The sequence below is a fragment of the Tupaia chinensis genome, unplaced genomic scaffold (genome assembly GCF_000334495.1).
Source record: "Tupaia chinensis unplaced genomic scaffold, TupChi_1.0 Scaffold000187_1, whole genome shotgun sequence".
Classification (NCBI taxonomy): domain Eukaryota; kingdom Metazoa; phylum Chordata; class Mammalia; order Scandentia; family Tupaiidae; genus Tupaia; species Tupaia belangeri.
In genome coordinates this window covers 704,142-722,021 of record NW_006159662.1, presented here as the reverse complement: position 1 = coordinate 722,021, position 17,880 = coordinate 704,142, and the positions used below count along the sequence as shown (strand labels likewise).

The following is a 17,880-nucleotide window of genomic DNA, read 5'->3' as shown; positions in this document are numbered from 1 at the left end:
TTTTTTGAGAGAGATTTTTGCTATCGGGCACATGCACTCGCTGGAGAGACAGAGTGAGACAGAGAGACAGAAAGCAAGAAATCACCCCCTGGGGTGGGGGGATGGCCACACTGCAATCCCTTCTCTTCCATTCTCCCCCTGGGGTCCTGGGCATGCACACACATGCGCCCAGTATGAGTTTCAAGTTGCTGAGTCAGGACTTGAACTGCAGTTGACTATGTGGAGTCTGGCAATGTAACAATGACACCATCTGTTGGTCCCCAAGAAAATATTTTAATTTGAAAAGAAAATAAATTTAAATTAAAAAAAGAGAAAAACATGCTGGATGCCAGTGCACATGTACCCAAAATCCTGAGAGGAGAATAGAAGAGAAAGGATTGTGGCATCACCATTCCTCGGGGGGTGCTTTCTCATTTTCTCTCTGTCTCCAGTAAGCACACATGCCTATAGCAAAGAGTACGTTAAGTGAACTTGTGCCTGGTGTGTAGCAGATACTTAATAAATATTTATGAAAAAAAAGAAAAGAAATTGATGCTGTCAGCTTATTCTTTTATAACAGAGTAATGAATAAAGAGTGAGAATATCCCGGTAAGTCATAAGACAATTGGAGAGCAGGTATTCTACATTAATGCTTTGAGTGGTGACATCAAGGTATTTCATTTTTTTCAGGTAAGGCCAATGTACTGTGTGTTTGATTGTGGTTTTTTTCTTTTTCCATTTCACATCATGTCAATTATTTCTTTATATGTATTTTTTAGAACACAGGTTTCCAGTGACTCTCAACACCTGTGTCATCTCACTTGGCAAGACCCATAAGGTACTTCCTGGTCTTGATATGTTCATGTCTCCATCCTCTTTTCCATTTCTTCCCCAAGTGCCATTTTGCCAGCAAAACCATCTCAGTGCTCTGGAAATACTGCAGGTTCTCAGGTTATGTGAGTTGATCTGTGCTTCTCCCTTTGCCTGGAATGCAATACTTTCCCTCCTTCTCTGCATCGTCCTGGGGATGCCTACCTGTCACCTCCTTTATTGTACTATGCATGACACCTCCCCATTCTCACCCTCAGACACAGAACTGTCCTTCCTCTGTGGCTCAGACCTTGTGAGTATCTTCATTTTAGCAACGACTGGTTGTGTCAGAATGATTACTCTCATGCCTAGCTCTACTTTAGATGATCTGTTCCCCGAGGTCATGGATTTCATCTACCTGTTCACCAGTGTATCCCCAGCAAGCATCACTGTGACTGCCAGGAAGAAGATGCTCAATCCATATTTGTTGGAGGGATGGTTGGATCAATTGATAGATGGGTGACAAAGTATTGGGTAAAGACAGGAAGGAACAAGATAGTAGATTCAAAATATAAACGATAGGGAAGAGAGTGTGGGGGATTATGTTTTCCCTCATTTCCAAATCCACAGTGATAAACAGAGTTCGTCTGAAGCAGAGAGTCAAGGGGTGCTTCTCTGCTTGTGAAAGTTGTGCCAAGAACGTCTGCTATAGCAAGAGCTCAGAAAGCAGGATATGACATTGCTTTGGCATTTTGTGGTTAGTCCCTCTATGTAGTAACATCTTTGGTGGGTTTAATTTTTTTCCCCTGAAAGTTGTAGAAATGTCATCTGAAATCATGTTTCATCTGATCATAGCTCTGTGATGCTGAAGCCATATGGGAAAGTCCTGGGTTTGCATATGGAGGTTTCCCTGGGTATGTGGGGTACATGTGTCATGCCTGTGGGATCCTGGCTGGCTGAGGCTGGAGGTAGGATTGCAGAGTGAAGACCTTGCTAGGGGTATCTGTTTCTGTCTCCCTCTTCAATGAATTAAATAAATAAATAAACTTAAGAGAGAGAGAGAGGAGAGAAGAGAGAGAGTGGTTAAGAATGTCCTCACTGAAAGCTTATGCTAACATAAGTCATTGAATTACTCTCACTGATATTAGAGAAGCCTGACCTTTCCTTCACGCTATCTTCTAAACTGAAAAAAAAGATGCATCATTTTTCTTTTATGAGTTTAAACTTTCTAAAATTGTGGTCCCTGAAGCCTCTATTCACTTCTGATTGTTCTCCAGCTCCTCCCAAAAAAGCCAGCTTAAGCAGTTTGTGTGTTGTACTGTTGTAAGGAACTGGGCAGTTATTTTAGGAAAACGAAATTCTTAAGCTTAGAAAAACATCTGCTCTGTGTCTGTTCACTAGATTCCTCCCACTTTTCTAGCACGTTGTGACATGCAGACTGACAACCCTAAGGCATATTTCAGCACGTTAAGGAAAGGAAATCTACACTTAATAAATATGTTATTATACATTTCTCTGGTGCCCTATTTAAGGATCTGAAAGTGCTTTGCACACTTTGAGATATTGCGTATGAAGGTGTAGCTAAGCATTACCATCCACCGTATCAGGCAGATATGCAAATGAACATGAGCCCATAGGACTCAATTAAGCCATGCCTTGTCAAGATGAATAGGGCCAACCGAGTGACTGCTGGGGAGCTGGGGTGCCCTCCATGAGAACAAATTCTGGCATTTGAAAATTATACTCATAAAATGTTGAAGAGAAGAGAATCATTTTTAAAGGGCCCTGAGTCAAGTAACCAGTGGGGAATGGACCAGATTTCCATCTGTTTCAAATTAGAAGTGTTTATTATCTTTGCATCTCACTCCCTGGCTCAGTATAATCAGTTAGGAAATATCTTCTGTGATCTTAACTGAAAGCGCATTTTTGTAAGTGTATCACAAGACAGTGATAGTCCTGCCTTCATTTTGACTCTGGTATGTGTTTCCTGGAGATATAGCAGGGCTGTGGATTCTTTTCACTCAACCTTCAGTTTCTTCTTCCCTGTCATGCCTCAGAATTTATGATAGGTATACGGGGCACAGAGGGAACAACATAGTAAGTAAACAAACAAGTAATGTAATTGTAGTTTGTAAAAGGTACCAGGAAAGAAATAGACAAAAGGAATAGAGTGTGAGGAAGGACATTGAGGAGAAAAATAGAGAGGCATTACATTAATGGGACAAAGAAATGGGATATTATCTGTTGAAGATTATAGTATTATCAACTTGACTGGGGAGAAATGCGCACGTTGGAATATTCACTTTACAGGCTAAATCATATGACTGAATGTATAAAAGAATTTGAAATAAAAAATAATTTTGAATGTCAAAAAAGAAAAAAGAGATACAGAGTAACTGCCAATGGTCATCTTTAGATTCCATGGTCAATAAAGGCTCTTTGGGCAAAATAATTTGAAACTGAGACCTGTTAAGTGTAAGCCAATCAACTGGAAGCTGGGAGATGGGTATTTCAGGCAGAGGAAACCGCAAATGCAAATACTTTGAGACAGTTAAGGCTTTGGGATATTTGAGGAAGAGAAAAGAAGCCAGTGTGGTCAAAGTGGACAGAAAGGGGAAAAGTGGATGAGATACAGCTGAAAAGAATCCTGAGCCAGGCGTCAGCTCTAATGGGAAATGTTTGTGATTTCAGATTTTTCTTCTTCGTTTAAAGCAACTTTTCATTTATTCAGTAACTGTTTACCAAACACTTACCATGTGTAGTGCACTCTGCTTGTCTCTGTAGGATGTAGAAACAGGTTAATTTTTTTTTCTTTCCTGTAGTTACTTTATATGCAGACTTAACACATGCATTCAAACAAGTGCACCTCAGGTGGTTAATCTGCCTAACCAAAGTTGATGGAAAGCAAAGGCAAAATGGTTGGATTTGCATCTTATGAAAATTTGGTTGACTAATCTATGAAGAAGAACAGATTGGAGAGGAGAAAGGGGGAAGCAGACCAGTTGAAAGGGGAATGACCTCAATTCAGGTGAGAAGTGATGGCTGTTTGAGCTGCAAGAGCATCACTAGAAATGGACAGAAGAGGAAGAGGTTGGGAGAGAGGTTTTGGGGGTAGAAGTGACAACACTTGCTGATGCTTTGAATAGATGAGAAGACTCAAAGGAGCTGCACTGGTTTGACCTGAGCAGTGGGTAGAAGGTGCTGGTGACTGAGAGGGGGAGGTACCAGGGAAGCAATGGCTGTTTCATGGGAGGTAAATTCATCTTGAGCATATTAAATGGGGAGATCTATGACTAGGCTTTATGTAGAGATAAAAATGTCTTTTGGCAATATATTTCTTTAAAGATCAAACCTCCTAATTCTATTGTTATAACTCTCAAAGTAATGATAAAAACATTTGGAAGAATGTAATGAAGCTTGAGACAATACGGTTTTGGGAAATTAGAGTTAATTCAAGGCTTGGCCATGAATCCGGTGAACATCACAGCATATGGAAATGTGCAACCATAGATTTTCTTTTCTGGAACTTCTCGTCTGATCAGACATCATTCCTGTGTTGAAAGTAAACATACCAGATGAGATGTGGGTTCAGGGAGCCCGAGGGCTGCTTCCGTTGAAAGGAATGGTCAAAATAACTAGAAAGGAGGGTGAGAATTTTCGTCCAGAGAGAGAAGAAAGTACCTTGGGTCTTGGGAGGCATACTTTGTAGGTGGTATGATCTATTTGTTTAATATTATCCCTTGAGTTCCAGGAGGTGGAACTCATTTTTTTTCTAAAAGAAAACTACTCATTTATACATTTTTAGAGTTTTTTGCCTTAGGGTGCATGTGCTGGAGAAGGAGGAGAAGGAGGAGGAGGAGGAGGAGGAGGAGGAGGAGGAGAGGAGGAGGAGGAGGAGGAGAATAGTAAGAGGGAAAGTGAGAAATCACCCCCAGGGGGGGATGGCCACACAGAAATCTCTTCTCTATCTCCTGCTAGGATCCTGGACATGCACACACACAAGCCCAGCATGAGTTTCAACTCACCGAGTCTGGGACTCAAACCACAGTGAGCCATTTGGGAGTCCAGTGATATAACTGCCATGCTATCTGCTTGCTCCTAAAAAGCTACTCTTTTTTTTTTTTGGAGAGGTTTTTGCTATAGGGCGCGTGCGCTCGCCAGACAGACAGAGAGAGACATAGAGACAGAAAGCGAGAAATCACCCCCCAGAGGGGATGGTCACGCCGCAATCCCTTCTCCTCCATTCTCCTCTCGGGATCTTGGGCACACACGCACACGCACCCGGCGTTGAGTTTTAAGCCACCGGGTCCGGGACACGAACCGCGGTCGATTACATGGGAGTCCAGCGACATAGCCATTACGCTAACAGCTGGTTCCCAAAAGCTACTCTTTAAAATGACATTTCCTCTGGTAATTAGTCATTTAACAAAATAAAGAATTGGGCCAGTAGGTGGCATGGAGGCTGTGGTGCTGGATATCACATGGCTGAGTATGTGGTTCAAATCCTGAACCTGGAGGCTTGAAAAACACACTGGCTATGTGCGTCCAATATCGTGAGAGGAGAATGGATGAAAAGGGATTGCGCTGTGACCATACCCCCAGGGGGGTGATTTCTCACTTTCCCTCTCTCTCTGTTTCTGTTTCTCTCTGATGAGTGCATGCACCCTATAGCAAAAAGTAAATAAAATAAAATAAGAAACTTTAAAAATAAATGAAATAAATAAAAATTAAAAATAAACAATGAGGCCTTTTTGGTATGATATTGCTTTAGCAGTCTCTGCCTTCCTGTTAATTTTCAGCAGATTCTGTTTTTCTACCACCTGCCTATTTCCGAGTACAAGCTCTCTCCACTCTGCTTATGTCGTCTGTTTGGTGTTCTAAAAGTGTCCAAGATGCTTTTAGGAAGCACAATACTTTTGGATGGTTAGTAAGCAGCCTGCAAAGCCAAATGGATTATTTTGAGGTTATCACTGGTACCTGACTTGGAAGAACAGATTGTTCCTGTGGGCTTCTGGTTTGTGTGTCTAGAATCACAACTGAGTTGAGTAGGGGAAAGAGACTCTGCTGTTGGCATGGGAAAGAGACTCTACTGTTGGCATAGGAAAAGTTTACATTTTGGACTCACAGAGGCCTGGGGATAGTCCTTAATTCTGCTGTTTCCTATTTTAGATCCTGACTAATGTCTTTGAATTCAGTGTTTTCATTCCGTAAAATGTGAATGATTATACATTTGTAAATTGTAGGGTTGTTGCAAAGAATAAATGATATAACATTTGCAAAGTTCTTAGCATGATATTTAATTCATACTGGTAACCACACCTAATCTACAATATAACCGAACTTGCAAACATAATGGTTGTCAGTTTGACAGAAAACACACTTTCTTGGTTTGTCACCCTGTGAGGGCTATTTTTTTTTTTTGAGGGGTTTTTGCTATAGGGTGCATGTGCTCACCAGAAGGACAGAGAGAGACAGAGAGACAGAAAGCAAGAAATCACCCCCCAGGGGGATGGCCACGCTGCAATCCCTTCTCCTCCATTCTCCTCTTGGGATCTTGGGCATGCATGCACAAGCGCCCGGCATGAGTTTTAAGCCACCAGGTCTGGAATGTGAACTGTGGTTGACTACATGGGAGTCCAGCGACATAGCCATTATGCTAACTGCTGATCCCTCTGTGAAGGCTATTGACAAGCAAGACAGTTATGAGTGGGGAGGTCCTGGTAAGGGGACTGGGTTTCTCTGTTACAGTCTAGCGAAGATTGCAAACTGGAAACTCCTGGATTGTTTATTTTAACACATTCATTTTTTTTTTTCAAATTGAATTAAAAATTTAAATTAGAAAAAATTATGTTAAATAATGAGGACTTTTCCTATGCAATGTTGATCACAAGTTTCTCTTGAAAATTCAGACCTAACAACAGGGGCCTACCATTCTGGACAACGACCATCAGTTGTGACACAGAGGCACACGCCATTTTCAGTTCTCCACAGTCCTTTCCCAGCTCCCTGCCTATCTTAGGGAACCTGGTCTTAGGTCTTACATTGGCTATTGACTAGCCTGTGTGACTTTAGACAAACTCTTTAAGTCTTTGGGATTAGCACATGGTGTAATGGCTACATTGCTGGACTCCCATGTAGTCAACCACAGTTCAAGTCCTGGACCCGGTGGCTTAAACTCACGCCAAGTGCATGTGTGTGCGTGCCCAAGATCCTGAGAGGAGAATGGAGGAGAAGGGATTGCTATCTCTCCTGGAGGGTGATTTCTCGTTTTCTTTCTCTCTGTCTTTCTGGAGAGTGTACGCTCTCTATAGCAAAAACCTTTCCAAAAATTTTTTTTAAAAAGTCTTTTATAGTCTATTATCTTACTTTTCAAATGGAGATGATGATGATAATTTGCACATATCACAAAGGTGTCTTTTGAGAATTAAATAGCATCAACGAAAAGCTGCTCATACAGAAGTAACACAGGGCCAGCTATTGTTATTATCAGGCGACTTTGCAAATCAGTGGTCATGTTATTGAAATACATGCTCAGATGGACAGTGACAGAAATTAAACTGCAGGTAAGACAGACATCTGTTATAGGGATGTAATATTTTTGCAAAATATCATGAGTTTTTCTTTTTCATACTTCCTTGTACATTATCCATATCCCATTTCTTCTTTTGAAAAGTATTTTGACAAAATATTTTCTGTTTGTTTGTAAGATCCCTCGTCCACTCTTCCCTATCCCGGAGCTGACTTGTTTCTGACATCCAATTAGTTTTGGCCAATGGAGTGCTCTAGCTGGTGGTGAAAAGAAGGGAGGATAGTCTTCTCTCGAGTTGACAGGTCCATGTGGACAGGTCCATGTACCTATGATTCAAACAGAATCCTAACCTGTTTCCTGTCTTTAAGTCTTAAGCAAAGTTCTCTTGACATTTTTTAAATTTTAATGTATTAATACTAAAACTGCCTTTCTTTTTTTTGGAGAGGTTTTTTTCACTATAGGGCGCGTACACTCGCCAGACAGACAGAAAGTGACAGAGAGACAGAAAGCGTCCCCAGGAGCGATGGTCACGCCGCAATCCCTTCTCCTCCATTCTCCTCTTGGGATCTTGGGCATGCATGCACATGCGCCTGGCATGAGTTTTAAGCCACCGGGTCAGGGACGCGAACCATGGTCGACTATGTGGGAGTCCAGCGACATAGCCATTATGCTAACTGCTGGTTCCCACTTAATCACTTCTCAGATGGCCCCACTTCTGGGTTTGGTAACCATTCCCTTAGATGACTGGGGTTAAGTTTGGGAATGATTGAAGTTACTAGTCCTAGAACACTTCACTGGTTCTTGTAGCACTTCTATTCTTTTCCCAATGATATCCCATGTTCCTGAATTGGAAGAACTAATATAATCAAAATGGCAACTCTACCCAAATTAATCTACATATTTAATGCAACACCTATCAAAGTACCAGACACATTCTTCACAGATCTAGGAAAGACAACCATAAAGTTCGTCTGGAATCATAAAAGACCCCATACTGCCAAAGCAATTCTGCACAAGAAGAGTGGAGTGGGTGGCATCTCACTTCCTGACCCAAAATATACTACAAAGCTGTGGTAATCAAAACAGCATGGTACTGGCACAGGAACAGACAAGTGGACCAATGGAACAGAATAGAGTCCCCAGAAATAAATTCCCAAACATACAGTCAACTGATTTTTGACAAGGGGTACCAATCAATCCAGTGGGAAAAGGAAAACCTCTTCAGCAAATAGTGCTGGAAAAACTGGATTTCCACTTGCAGATAGATGAATCTGAACCCCTACCTCTCACCTCTGACAAAAATCAAGTCAAGGTGAATCAAAGATCTAAAGCTAAGACCTCAAACTATAAAACTGCTCCTGGAAAACACTGGGGAAACCCTGGGAGACATTGGAGTATGGAAAGCCTTCTTAAGTAAGACCCCCAAAGCACAGTCGATAATCCCCAAAATAGACAAGTGGAATTACATCAGACTAAGAAGTTTCTGCATGGCAAAAGACACAGTAATTAGTGTGAATTGACAGTCCTCAGAATGGGAAAATATTTTTGTAAACTATTTTGTGTCAGATAAGGGACTGATAACCAGAATTCACAAGGAACTCAAACAGCTGTTCTGAAAAAGGACAATCAGTCCTATTAAAAGATGGGAGAATGAGTTGAAAAAAACACTCTCTAAAGATGACATATGAATAGCTAAAAGGCATATGAAAAAATGCTCAACATTCCTCATTGCAAGGAAAATGCAGATCAAAACAACAATGAGATACCACCTAACCATAGTCAGAATAACTAAGATTAAAAAAAAAAAAAGATAAGTGCTGTTGGGGGTGTGGTGAAACAGGAACTCTCTTACACTGCTGGTGGGAATGTAAATTGGTCCAGCCACTGTGGAGAACAATTTGGAGATTCCTCAAAATTCTACAAATAGAACTACCATATGATCCAGCAATCCCACTCCTTGGTATCTACCCAAAGGACAGAAGAATACTTAATCAGAAAAGTGCTTGAACATGGATATTTATTGTGGCACTATTCACAATTTTTAAGTCATGGAAACAACCCAAATGCCCATAAACAGATGAATGGATAGAAAAACTGTGGCACATATACTCAATGGAATACTATTCAGCCATTAAAAATCACCAAAACCCTGGCTTTTGACAGGAAGTGGATGAATATGGAAGATTTACTGTTGAGTGAAGCAAGCCAGGCTATGAAGAAGAGGCATCGTGTGTCCCCATTTAATATCTACCAAGAGTTCACACTTTATGAATGAAACTAATTGACTAAAGGATTTATAAACACAGTATAGATGTAAATACCAGATATAGTGTGTGTGAAAGAGAAGGGTCTGAGGAAGGGCATTTAGAAGAAAAATAGGAAGGCAAAGCATTAATGGCACAAAGAAATGTGGTATTATCTGTAGAAGATATTTTGTAGTTTTATCAACTGTACTAATGTTCACCTGCTGAAATATTCATCATGTAAGCCAAATAGTAATGTGATTGAATGTATAAAAGAAAATGAAATGAAAAAAATCCATTTATCAAAATTATTTAGACTTATACTGTTTTGAGTAAATCATTAGCTGATGACGTTTATACTATCTTGAAGAATTTAGCATTGTTAAAGTGAAAAACAAAGAAAAGGGATTAATTTTAAGGTTCTAATCTCAAGGAAGTATTCTAAAACAGCAAGATAATAGTCTTAGAATCAGTTTCCATGGAGAGAGAAAAGCATTTTCTAAATTCCTAGAGGTTTTGGAACCAGCAGATGGTATAATGTTTATGACACTGGACTCCCACCAGTCAACTGATTTGAGTCCCAGATCTGGCAGCTTAAAACTCTTGTCAGGTGCACATGCATGTGTGTCCAAAATCCTTAGAGAAGAATGGAGGAGAAGGGATTGTGGCAGGGCCATCACCCCCACCTCTGAGGGTGACTTTCTGATTTCTGTCTCTCTCTCTAGTAAGCACACACTCCCAATAGCAAAAATCTCTCTAAAAAAATTCCTAAAGGTTTTATATATATTGGGTCGTCAGAAAAGTCATGATGCATTTTTTGCATAGTAAAAAATAGAAAACTATGTCATGACTTTCCCGACGACCCAACAGATAAACTTATAAAAAGCCAGGCTAGATCATATCCATAGTATAGAGCAGATGGAGGTGATTTATAGGAAATGTTCTTCAGATTGGAAGACAAAATAGAAAACATTGCCACAGAAGGAAGAATGGCAATTCTGAGGGAGCACAAGTAGGATGTGTACCAAATTTTGGTTACTGAGAAGTGACTCCTTCTTCCTTCATTCCACTATGTTTAAGCAAAATCGGGACAGGGAATGATGAAGCATTAGCAACATTCACAGAAACCACATGGTTTGAAGGAGAGTGAATATATCTAGATTCACTCCCTACATCTCCACTGTGTCTACTATAGTTTGGAAGTGGTGGAAACAAGCCAGGTTCCTCATGGCCTGGAATTCCAGTCTGCCTTGGTGAGAAGACACCAAGGAATTAAGAGCAATGCTGTCCTGACCTAAGCTTGTGGTCAGGGCAAGGAAGCAATAGGCCACAAAGTGATTCGATGGACCACAGGGACATTAAACTTCAGCAGATGTCAACAAGCTGGTCACAAAGACAGTGAGATCAGCCACACCTAAGTAAACACCAGCTGAGGACATTTAGGGACAAGACTAGTTCCTAGCTGAGAACACCAAGGACCCAACAGCCCCTACCAGAAGGATATGTCAGCATATCTGCACCCAGATACCAGCTTGGGAAGAAGAAATGAAAAAAATGCCCCTTCAAGATAAAGAGGTTACTGCCTTTGAGTTTTTAAAATAGTTTCCAAATGAAGCTGAGTTAACCTCAAAGCAAAATGTTTCAACAGGAGCAGAGTACGTTACTTTTAGTTGGCAATTTTTATTTTTCTTTGCAGAATAAGACATGTGTTTTTTATACCTCTGAGTGCTCTGTGTATATTCTGACTCCCTTTCTCTGACTCTCTTATGAGATTTACGCTTTATCCTGGACCTTTGCCCTTGAGCTTCCAATTCATACTAAGGGTGGTAAATGAATTTATCTAACCTAATCATTATTTTACTTTCTAAGTCATTTTCAATAACAACATTAAAGGGAATTAAAACAGAAAAGAAAAACATCTATTTTTAAAAAATGCTTTCTTTGCTCATGTTGATAAATACTGGTTGACAGACTGGCTAAACCCTCTGCCTACGAATGCCCATGGCGCCAATATGTGGAGCCTGTCCTGGTGCCATAAAGGAAAAGAGAGATGAGCTGATTACCTGATGTTGTCAAATGGCATCGAGCTTCTTCCCATCTGAGTGCCCTTCCAATTAGTGAAATGGGACATGCTTAGAATGGGGTCCAGATTCAATAGTGTTGACAAAATTTCACTCTTTGTTTCCTTCTTAGCCTTTGCCTTTATGCAAAACCCCAGGATTCATGGAGATTCCTCTCCACCCTTTCTCTGGCATCCTAGACCCTGATTCTGGGGCCGTGGACTCTTTTGGAATGTTGACATTATGACATTACTGTGAGAATGCTGCAGATGGAATCCCTAGGCCTCTATTACCTGGAGCCTTAGGAGCAGACTGTAGCTGTGCTTACCATTGCATGCTTTTCCTCTTCATGTTCTAATGCACATGATGTTTTAAGGACGTGTTTTACTTGGATAACTGAGTATTGAAAAATGAAGCAAAATATATTCCCCTATTCTTGCTTGAATAGCTCTGATTGGGAGGTACATGTGTTCTAAATTATTGCTTGTTAACTTATGGGATTCCATTAACTTAGAAACCTAAAGAGTCATGATCAGATCTGCTCATATTAATGAGCAGGGTAAATGCCTATTTCAACAACAGGCGGCTACCAGGCCTCATCTAGAAATGACATTGTGGACTGGAATATTACTTGTGGCAAGGTAAAGTAGCTGGTATTTTGAGGTCACATTTTGTTGTCTGCCCAAATATCCTCAGGCATGTTCTCTCAACGTTCACTGTTTACAGTTCTTTCAGAACAGCCTTGAATCATGGCGGTCTTGGGGCCACAGGAGAAGTACTTGACACTGTTGATGATGCTTGTGTGGACTGTTCAGCTATTAAGGGGGCCCTTAGTTCAACCCTGGGGAGTAAAATTGGTTTCTTCATCTACATAATAGGGATGATAATGAAACCCACTTTGTGGATCTGTTGTGAAGGCTGAGTAAACTAATATAGCTGAAGGGCTTATGAAATGCATGATAGATGTTCAATAAATATTTGCTGGTATTATGGATCAAAATCTTCCTTTCTCTAGTTTGAAAAAATAAGCCAAAAGATTCCCATGTTACTGAGTGAAAAAGTTCACAAAACATAAATCATGATATAATTTTATTTAAAACATATGATCAGTGTCTACACATATGAAAAGGGGGAACATAGAATTCCCTAGATGATGGGTTATTTATGTCTTCCTTTGATTATTTCTATTTCATTTGTTTATTTTTTTAGAGAGATTTTTGCTATAGGGTGCGTACACTCACTGGAGAGACAGAGAGAGACAGAGGGACAAATCATGAAAAATCACCCCCAGGGGGATGGCCATGCCGCTTTCTCTTCTCCTTCATTCTCCTCTCAGGACTTTAGGCACACACGCACATGTGCCTGGCATGAGTTTTAGGCCACTGGGTGTGGGACTTGAACTGTAGTTAACTACATTTGAGTCTAGCAATGTAACCATTATGCCATCTGCTGGTCCTTACTTTTTAACTTTGCTGAAGTGAGCATATATATAACCTACATATACTAAACCGTAATTTAAACATGCTCTGAAGTAGACTCATGTCCACTCTATGCTGAATTTAATTCAGTGAGTTATAATATAGAGACTCTACATAGGTGAGATGACCACAACTTGATTTTGGTCATCTTGGCAGGTTTTGAATTGTTGGTAGAGAGCCCAATCAGACAGATCATCTCAGTCTAAGAGTAAATCCTTCCAAGAATTCAAAAGCCTTTTGGAATATATAAAAGACTTTGTAATTCTCAATAATATACTATCTGGGTAGGATTTTCTAAGATAGAAAAAAGCCATTTTCCCAAGGTCCTTGAGGTCAAATTATACTATGAATACTTTTTGAGAGAGGAAAGGGATCTTGGGAACTCTATCTGAGATCTGATTCTGCTCTAGCTTACAATATTAGAAATGCTCTCATTTTTCTTTACCTTTTTTTTTCTTTAAAAAATTGTTTTTCCAATTTTAGGATGACCATGCCAGTTTTCCCTAGATGCTGCCACTGCGTGCTACTGTTCTAGTTGTAATTACTTATCATATTTCTATTTTAAAGCATTTCAGAATGGAGAGGAAATTCTATGAAGCCCTTTCTTTCTTTATTTTTTGGGTATTGACACATTTTATTTTATTTTTTCTATTGTGATTTCTTATTTACATATAATCATTGTACATATCAGTGAGGTATGGTATGGCTTTTCAAAGTATGCATGCACTGTGTAATATAAACATATTCATCTTCTTTAACATTGAACATTATGTTATACAGTACAAATCTGGAAATAGTTGTAGTTTTTGGGAGAGCACTATAAATTGAATTGTCAATGTCATTTTTCACTCTGTTGGGGGATACACCAGTCCATGACCTATTTCACTTGTTTATATGCATTCTTATGTCTGCTAGTATTTTCTCTCAATTTCCCTCACCCATAACCCCATGTAGTTTCTGGTATCTACCATTGGCTCTTTATTTCTTTAAATTTGTAAGAATTATTTTATTTAATTGTACTTATTATTTAGTTTGACCTGAGAGAGACAGAAAAGGGAAAGTGAGAAAGCAAGCCACCAGGTCTTGGACTCAAACTATGATCAACCATGTGGGAGTCCAGTGCCTTAACCACCATATCACCTATGGGACCCCCATTGGCTCTTTCAACTTCCAGGTAATCAAGTCTTTAAATTTCCACTGAAGTATGTGGGAAAGACAAAACAAAAACAAAAACCAAACAGAACTGCAGTGTGACCCAGTAATCTATGACGTCTTTTTCTAAGTCTCTTGTGATCCCCGACACTTGTTGTGGCTGCTTGGACACCTCAGGTAGCTCTCTGACCTAAGCTAGGTCGATTTAGAGACTGGGAACTGAGCCATAGACACTGAGATAGTAGCTTCAGTGTACCTGAAGGATCCTACAGTCCAGGGCTCGAGACCTTAATCACCAGGATATGCAAGTGGATGAGTGACTAGAGAGGTTGATCAGTAAAATGATGGTAGCAAAGTCAGCATGCAGTGGAGACAAGAAAATGTGGGGCCCCAGAGAGATAGGTTACATGGAGAAGCTGTCTGAGTTTTCAATGGCATCACATCCCCTCTGGGGTTGAGATTTTGTTTAAGCAACATCTATGTAGTAGTACAACCCTTTTCCCATTTTGTAAGCTAGCTGGAGTGAGTTTCTCATTTTTACAGACAAATAAATGCTCTGGGGTTTGCACAAGCTGCTTACTGTGGATCATCAGAACCACTATTATAAGCCATTTCAGAAATTTACTAATATATTTGAACTTTTGTTTTGCTTTGCAGTAGCAGAGTGAGTGAGAAAAGTATCATAGTGTTAGCTTGGGATTGGTGTTGGCTTCCTGAAGTTACCAATAACATTTGATCCTAATCCATCAGAAGAGTTGTAATACACTAGAGATGGAAGAAACCATCTGTTGAACCTTCCCATTAAGAATCTCAACCTTCATGATGCAGCAATAAAGCACTGCTCCTGAGAAACCAAATGCCACATGGGAACTGGTTCAGATCTCTGGCTTACTCAGCTTGGAACATGCTGGGCACACATGGCAGAAGTACTTAATATGTGAAGAACTGGAGGACTGAAGAAAGGGGATTGCAGAGTAACCAGACCCTGTGAAGGGTGCTCTTTTCTCTCTCTCTCTTTTTTTCTCCCTGTCATGTGTGCATGCATGTTCTCTAGCATGAAAAAAGAAAAAGAGACTCTTAGGACCCGTAGGTGGCATGGTTGTTAGGGTGCTGGACTTCCACGTTGTCAACCACAGTTTGAGTTTCAGGTATGATGGCTTGAAAAATCACACTTGGCACGTGCGTGTGCATGCCCAAGATCCTGGGAGGAGAATGAAATAGAAGGGACTGTAGTGTGGTCATGGAGGGAATGACTTCTCACTTTTACTCTCACTGTCTCTGTCTCTTTTCCATTGAGCACACATGCCCTAGGGCAACAACCTTGAAAAAAATCTCAATCTTGTCTCAGCCACAGTAGATCATTCTACTCAGATAAGGCTGTATGGGATGCCAGAGTTGGGTTCCTGGCGCAACTGGGGTTGGCCAGGCATGGTGGTATATTCCTACAATCCTGGCTGGCTGGGAGGCTGGGGTAGGAGGATCCTGAAATGGTGAGGCCCTATCAAAGTTAATCTCTTTCTCTCTCAAATAAGTAAATTTTTTTTCCTAGAATTTCAGTGTTTCAGAGAGGACCAAAGTCAAGACATACCCCTGTGATGTAGGGCACAGAGGTTCCAAACACAGAAATAATAAGACCAGGTCTGGTTTGCATCATGTCACTTCAATATCTAATAGTCTGGAATAGACTGAAAATAGGAGATTTCAACCCAACAAACCTAAGCCTATTCCATTAGGAAGTGGTGATTCCCTCTGAATCAGGCTGGGTGACATCTGAGGTCTTTTAAGACACCAGTTTTTGAAAAACAAACAAACAAACAAAACAGTAAAAACATAATTTTTTTTTAAATACAGAGGAGGAGGAAGATCTCACAGTTAGTGATAGAACTGTAACTAGAATTTTGGTCTCTTGAGTCCAGACTTACCATTCCATCTACGGAGGTCACTCCACCCTGTCCAGTGTACTCTGTGCCTTGAGGCCATATTAATGTGAATCAGGTCCTCCCATACTTCTTTCTCTTCTCTAGGACACTCAATCAGTGGAGAGACCCCGAATTAGATTTTAGCAGGATGGCAGTCTTCTTTAGGAGGCAAACGTTCAAATAATACTGGAAGAATAAGGGTTTTGCCACAGACTCTGTAAGCTAAGAGAACCAAAAGAATGCCTCCTGGGAAAAGGTGTAAGAAGCTGCAATTGCTCAACTAGAGAAGCAATTGGAGGATAAAGCTATGTGAGTTCACTATGTGTGTTCATTCTGCAAAGTGAGACACCCTTCTTAGGGACAATTGGTGATCACGTGTTCTTCATGTCTCAATGGAGATTACAATGGATTCCAATTTAAACATGGAGTATTAAGGTTATATACAATACTACTTCACTTAATTCACTAATTTAGAAGTTACAATGATTATTTTAGATGGAGAAAGTCTGACACTTACCTCCATATTTTTATTTAAAAAACAGAGGATAGATGTGGGTGCTGGTGACAGTAAGGGAGAAAAGGGGTTAGTAGAGAGTGAGCGGTGGATGGTGGGTGAAAGGAAAAATAAAAAAAAAAAGGAAAAAGAAAAAGAAAGAAAATTAGGCCAGTTATGAAAGTTGAAGTGCAAATAATTATTGAAGACTATAAATGATAAACTTATGTTTACAAGAGACAAACACATCAAAACCTTCTGTTTGTATTGTTTGAAAATAATTGACAATAATGTATATCTGTTCATTTATCTGTCATCAAAAGAGCACTTTGCCAAAGAAAGGACCAATTAGTGTGCAAAATGTTCACAATCTTTTGTGAAACTGTAGTTTATCATTTTTCATATAAGGTGTTATAAATATCACCTATATTTTTTTATATATATAGCTTTATACTTTGAAGCTTGTATCTGTGAAATTGCACTGCAACTTATTTTACCAATGTTTTCTGGATGAACTCGATTGAGCTTTTTTAATTTTTTAATTTTTATTTTTTTTTTAGAGGTTTTCACTATAGGGCGTGTGCGCTCACCAGACAGACAGAGAGAGATATAGAGACAGAAAGCGAGAAATCACCCCCCCAGGGGGGATGGTCACGCCGCAATCCCTTCTCCTCCATTCTCCTCTCGGGATCTTGGGCACGCACGCACACGCGCCCGGCGTGAGTTTTAAGCCACCGGGTCCGGGACTGGCGTTAGTTTTAAGCCACCGGGTCCGGGACGCTAACCGTGGTCGACTATGTGGGAGTCCAGCGACATAGCCATTACACTAACTGCTGGTTCCCTCGATTGAGCTTTTTCTGGGAAAAAAAAAAGAAAATGAGAGAGGGAAAGGGATATTTAAATTAAAATAACACATTTTCCCTCTACATTAAACCTGCCTATTTATACAAGATGATTAATATGTTTAATATTACCACTACATACTCATTAAAATAGTCTTCCAAAATATTACTACTTGAATAAACTATTAGTTGCATTTAAAATTACTTCATATATGCAGATTTATATATTTTTATATTATATATATATTTATATCATATTTATATTATTTATATATATATTTATGGAAAATGTAAAAATTTTGGAGCAGCAATTGGCGTAATTGCTATGTTGCTGGACTCCCATGTAGTCGATCATGGTTTGAGTTCTGAACCCAG

General features: G+C 39.9%; 1 protein-coding gene across 3 annotated transcripts in view; it reads right to left on the bottom strand.

The window, feature by feature from the left end:
• LOC102486132 (uncharacterized) overlaps nt 1-11,850 on the bottom strand; it is a 29,136-nt gene extending 17,286 nt beyond the window's left edge. For 2 of the 3 annotated variants that reach the window (XM_006146741.2, XM_014587152.1), the window contains exon 1: nt 11,625-11,850. In XM_006146741.2, the coding sequence (XP_006146803.1) occupies nt 11,625-11,692 (68 nt within the window). In that variant the 5' untranslated portion in view covers nt 11,693-11,850. The remainder of the gene's footprint in view (nt 1-11,624) is intronic. The other variant, XM_006146740.1, reaches the window with a different exon arrangement.
• Nucleotides 11,851-17,880: the final 6,030 nt, after the last annotated feature.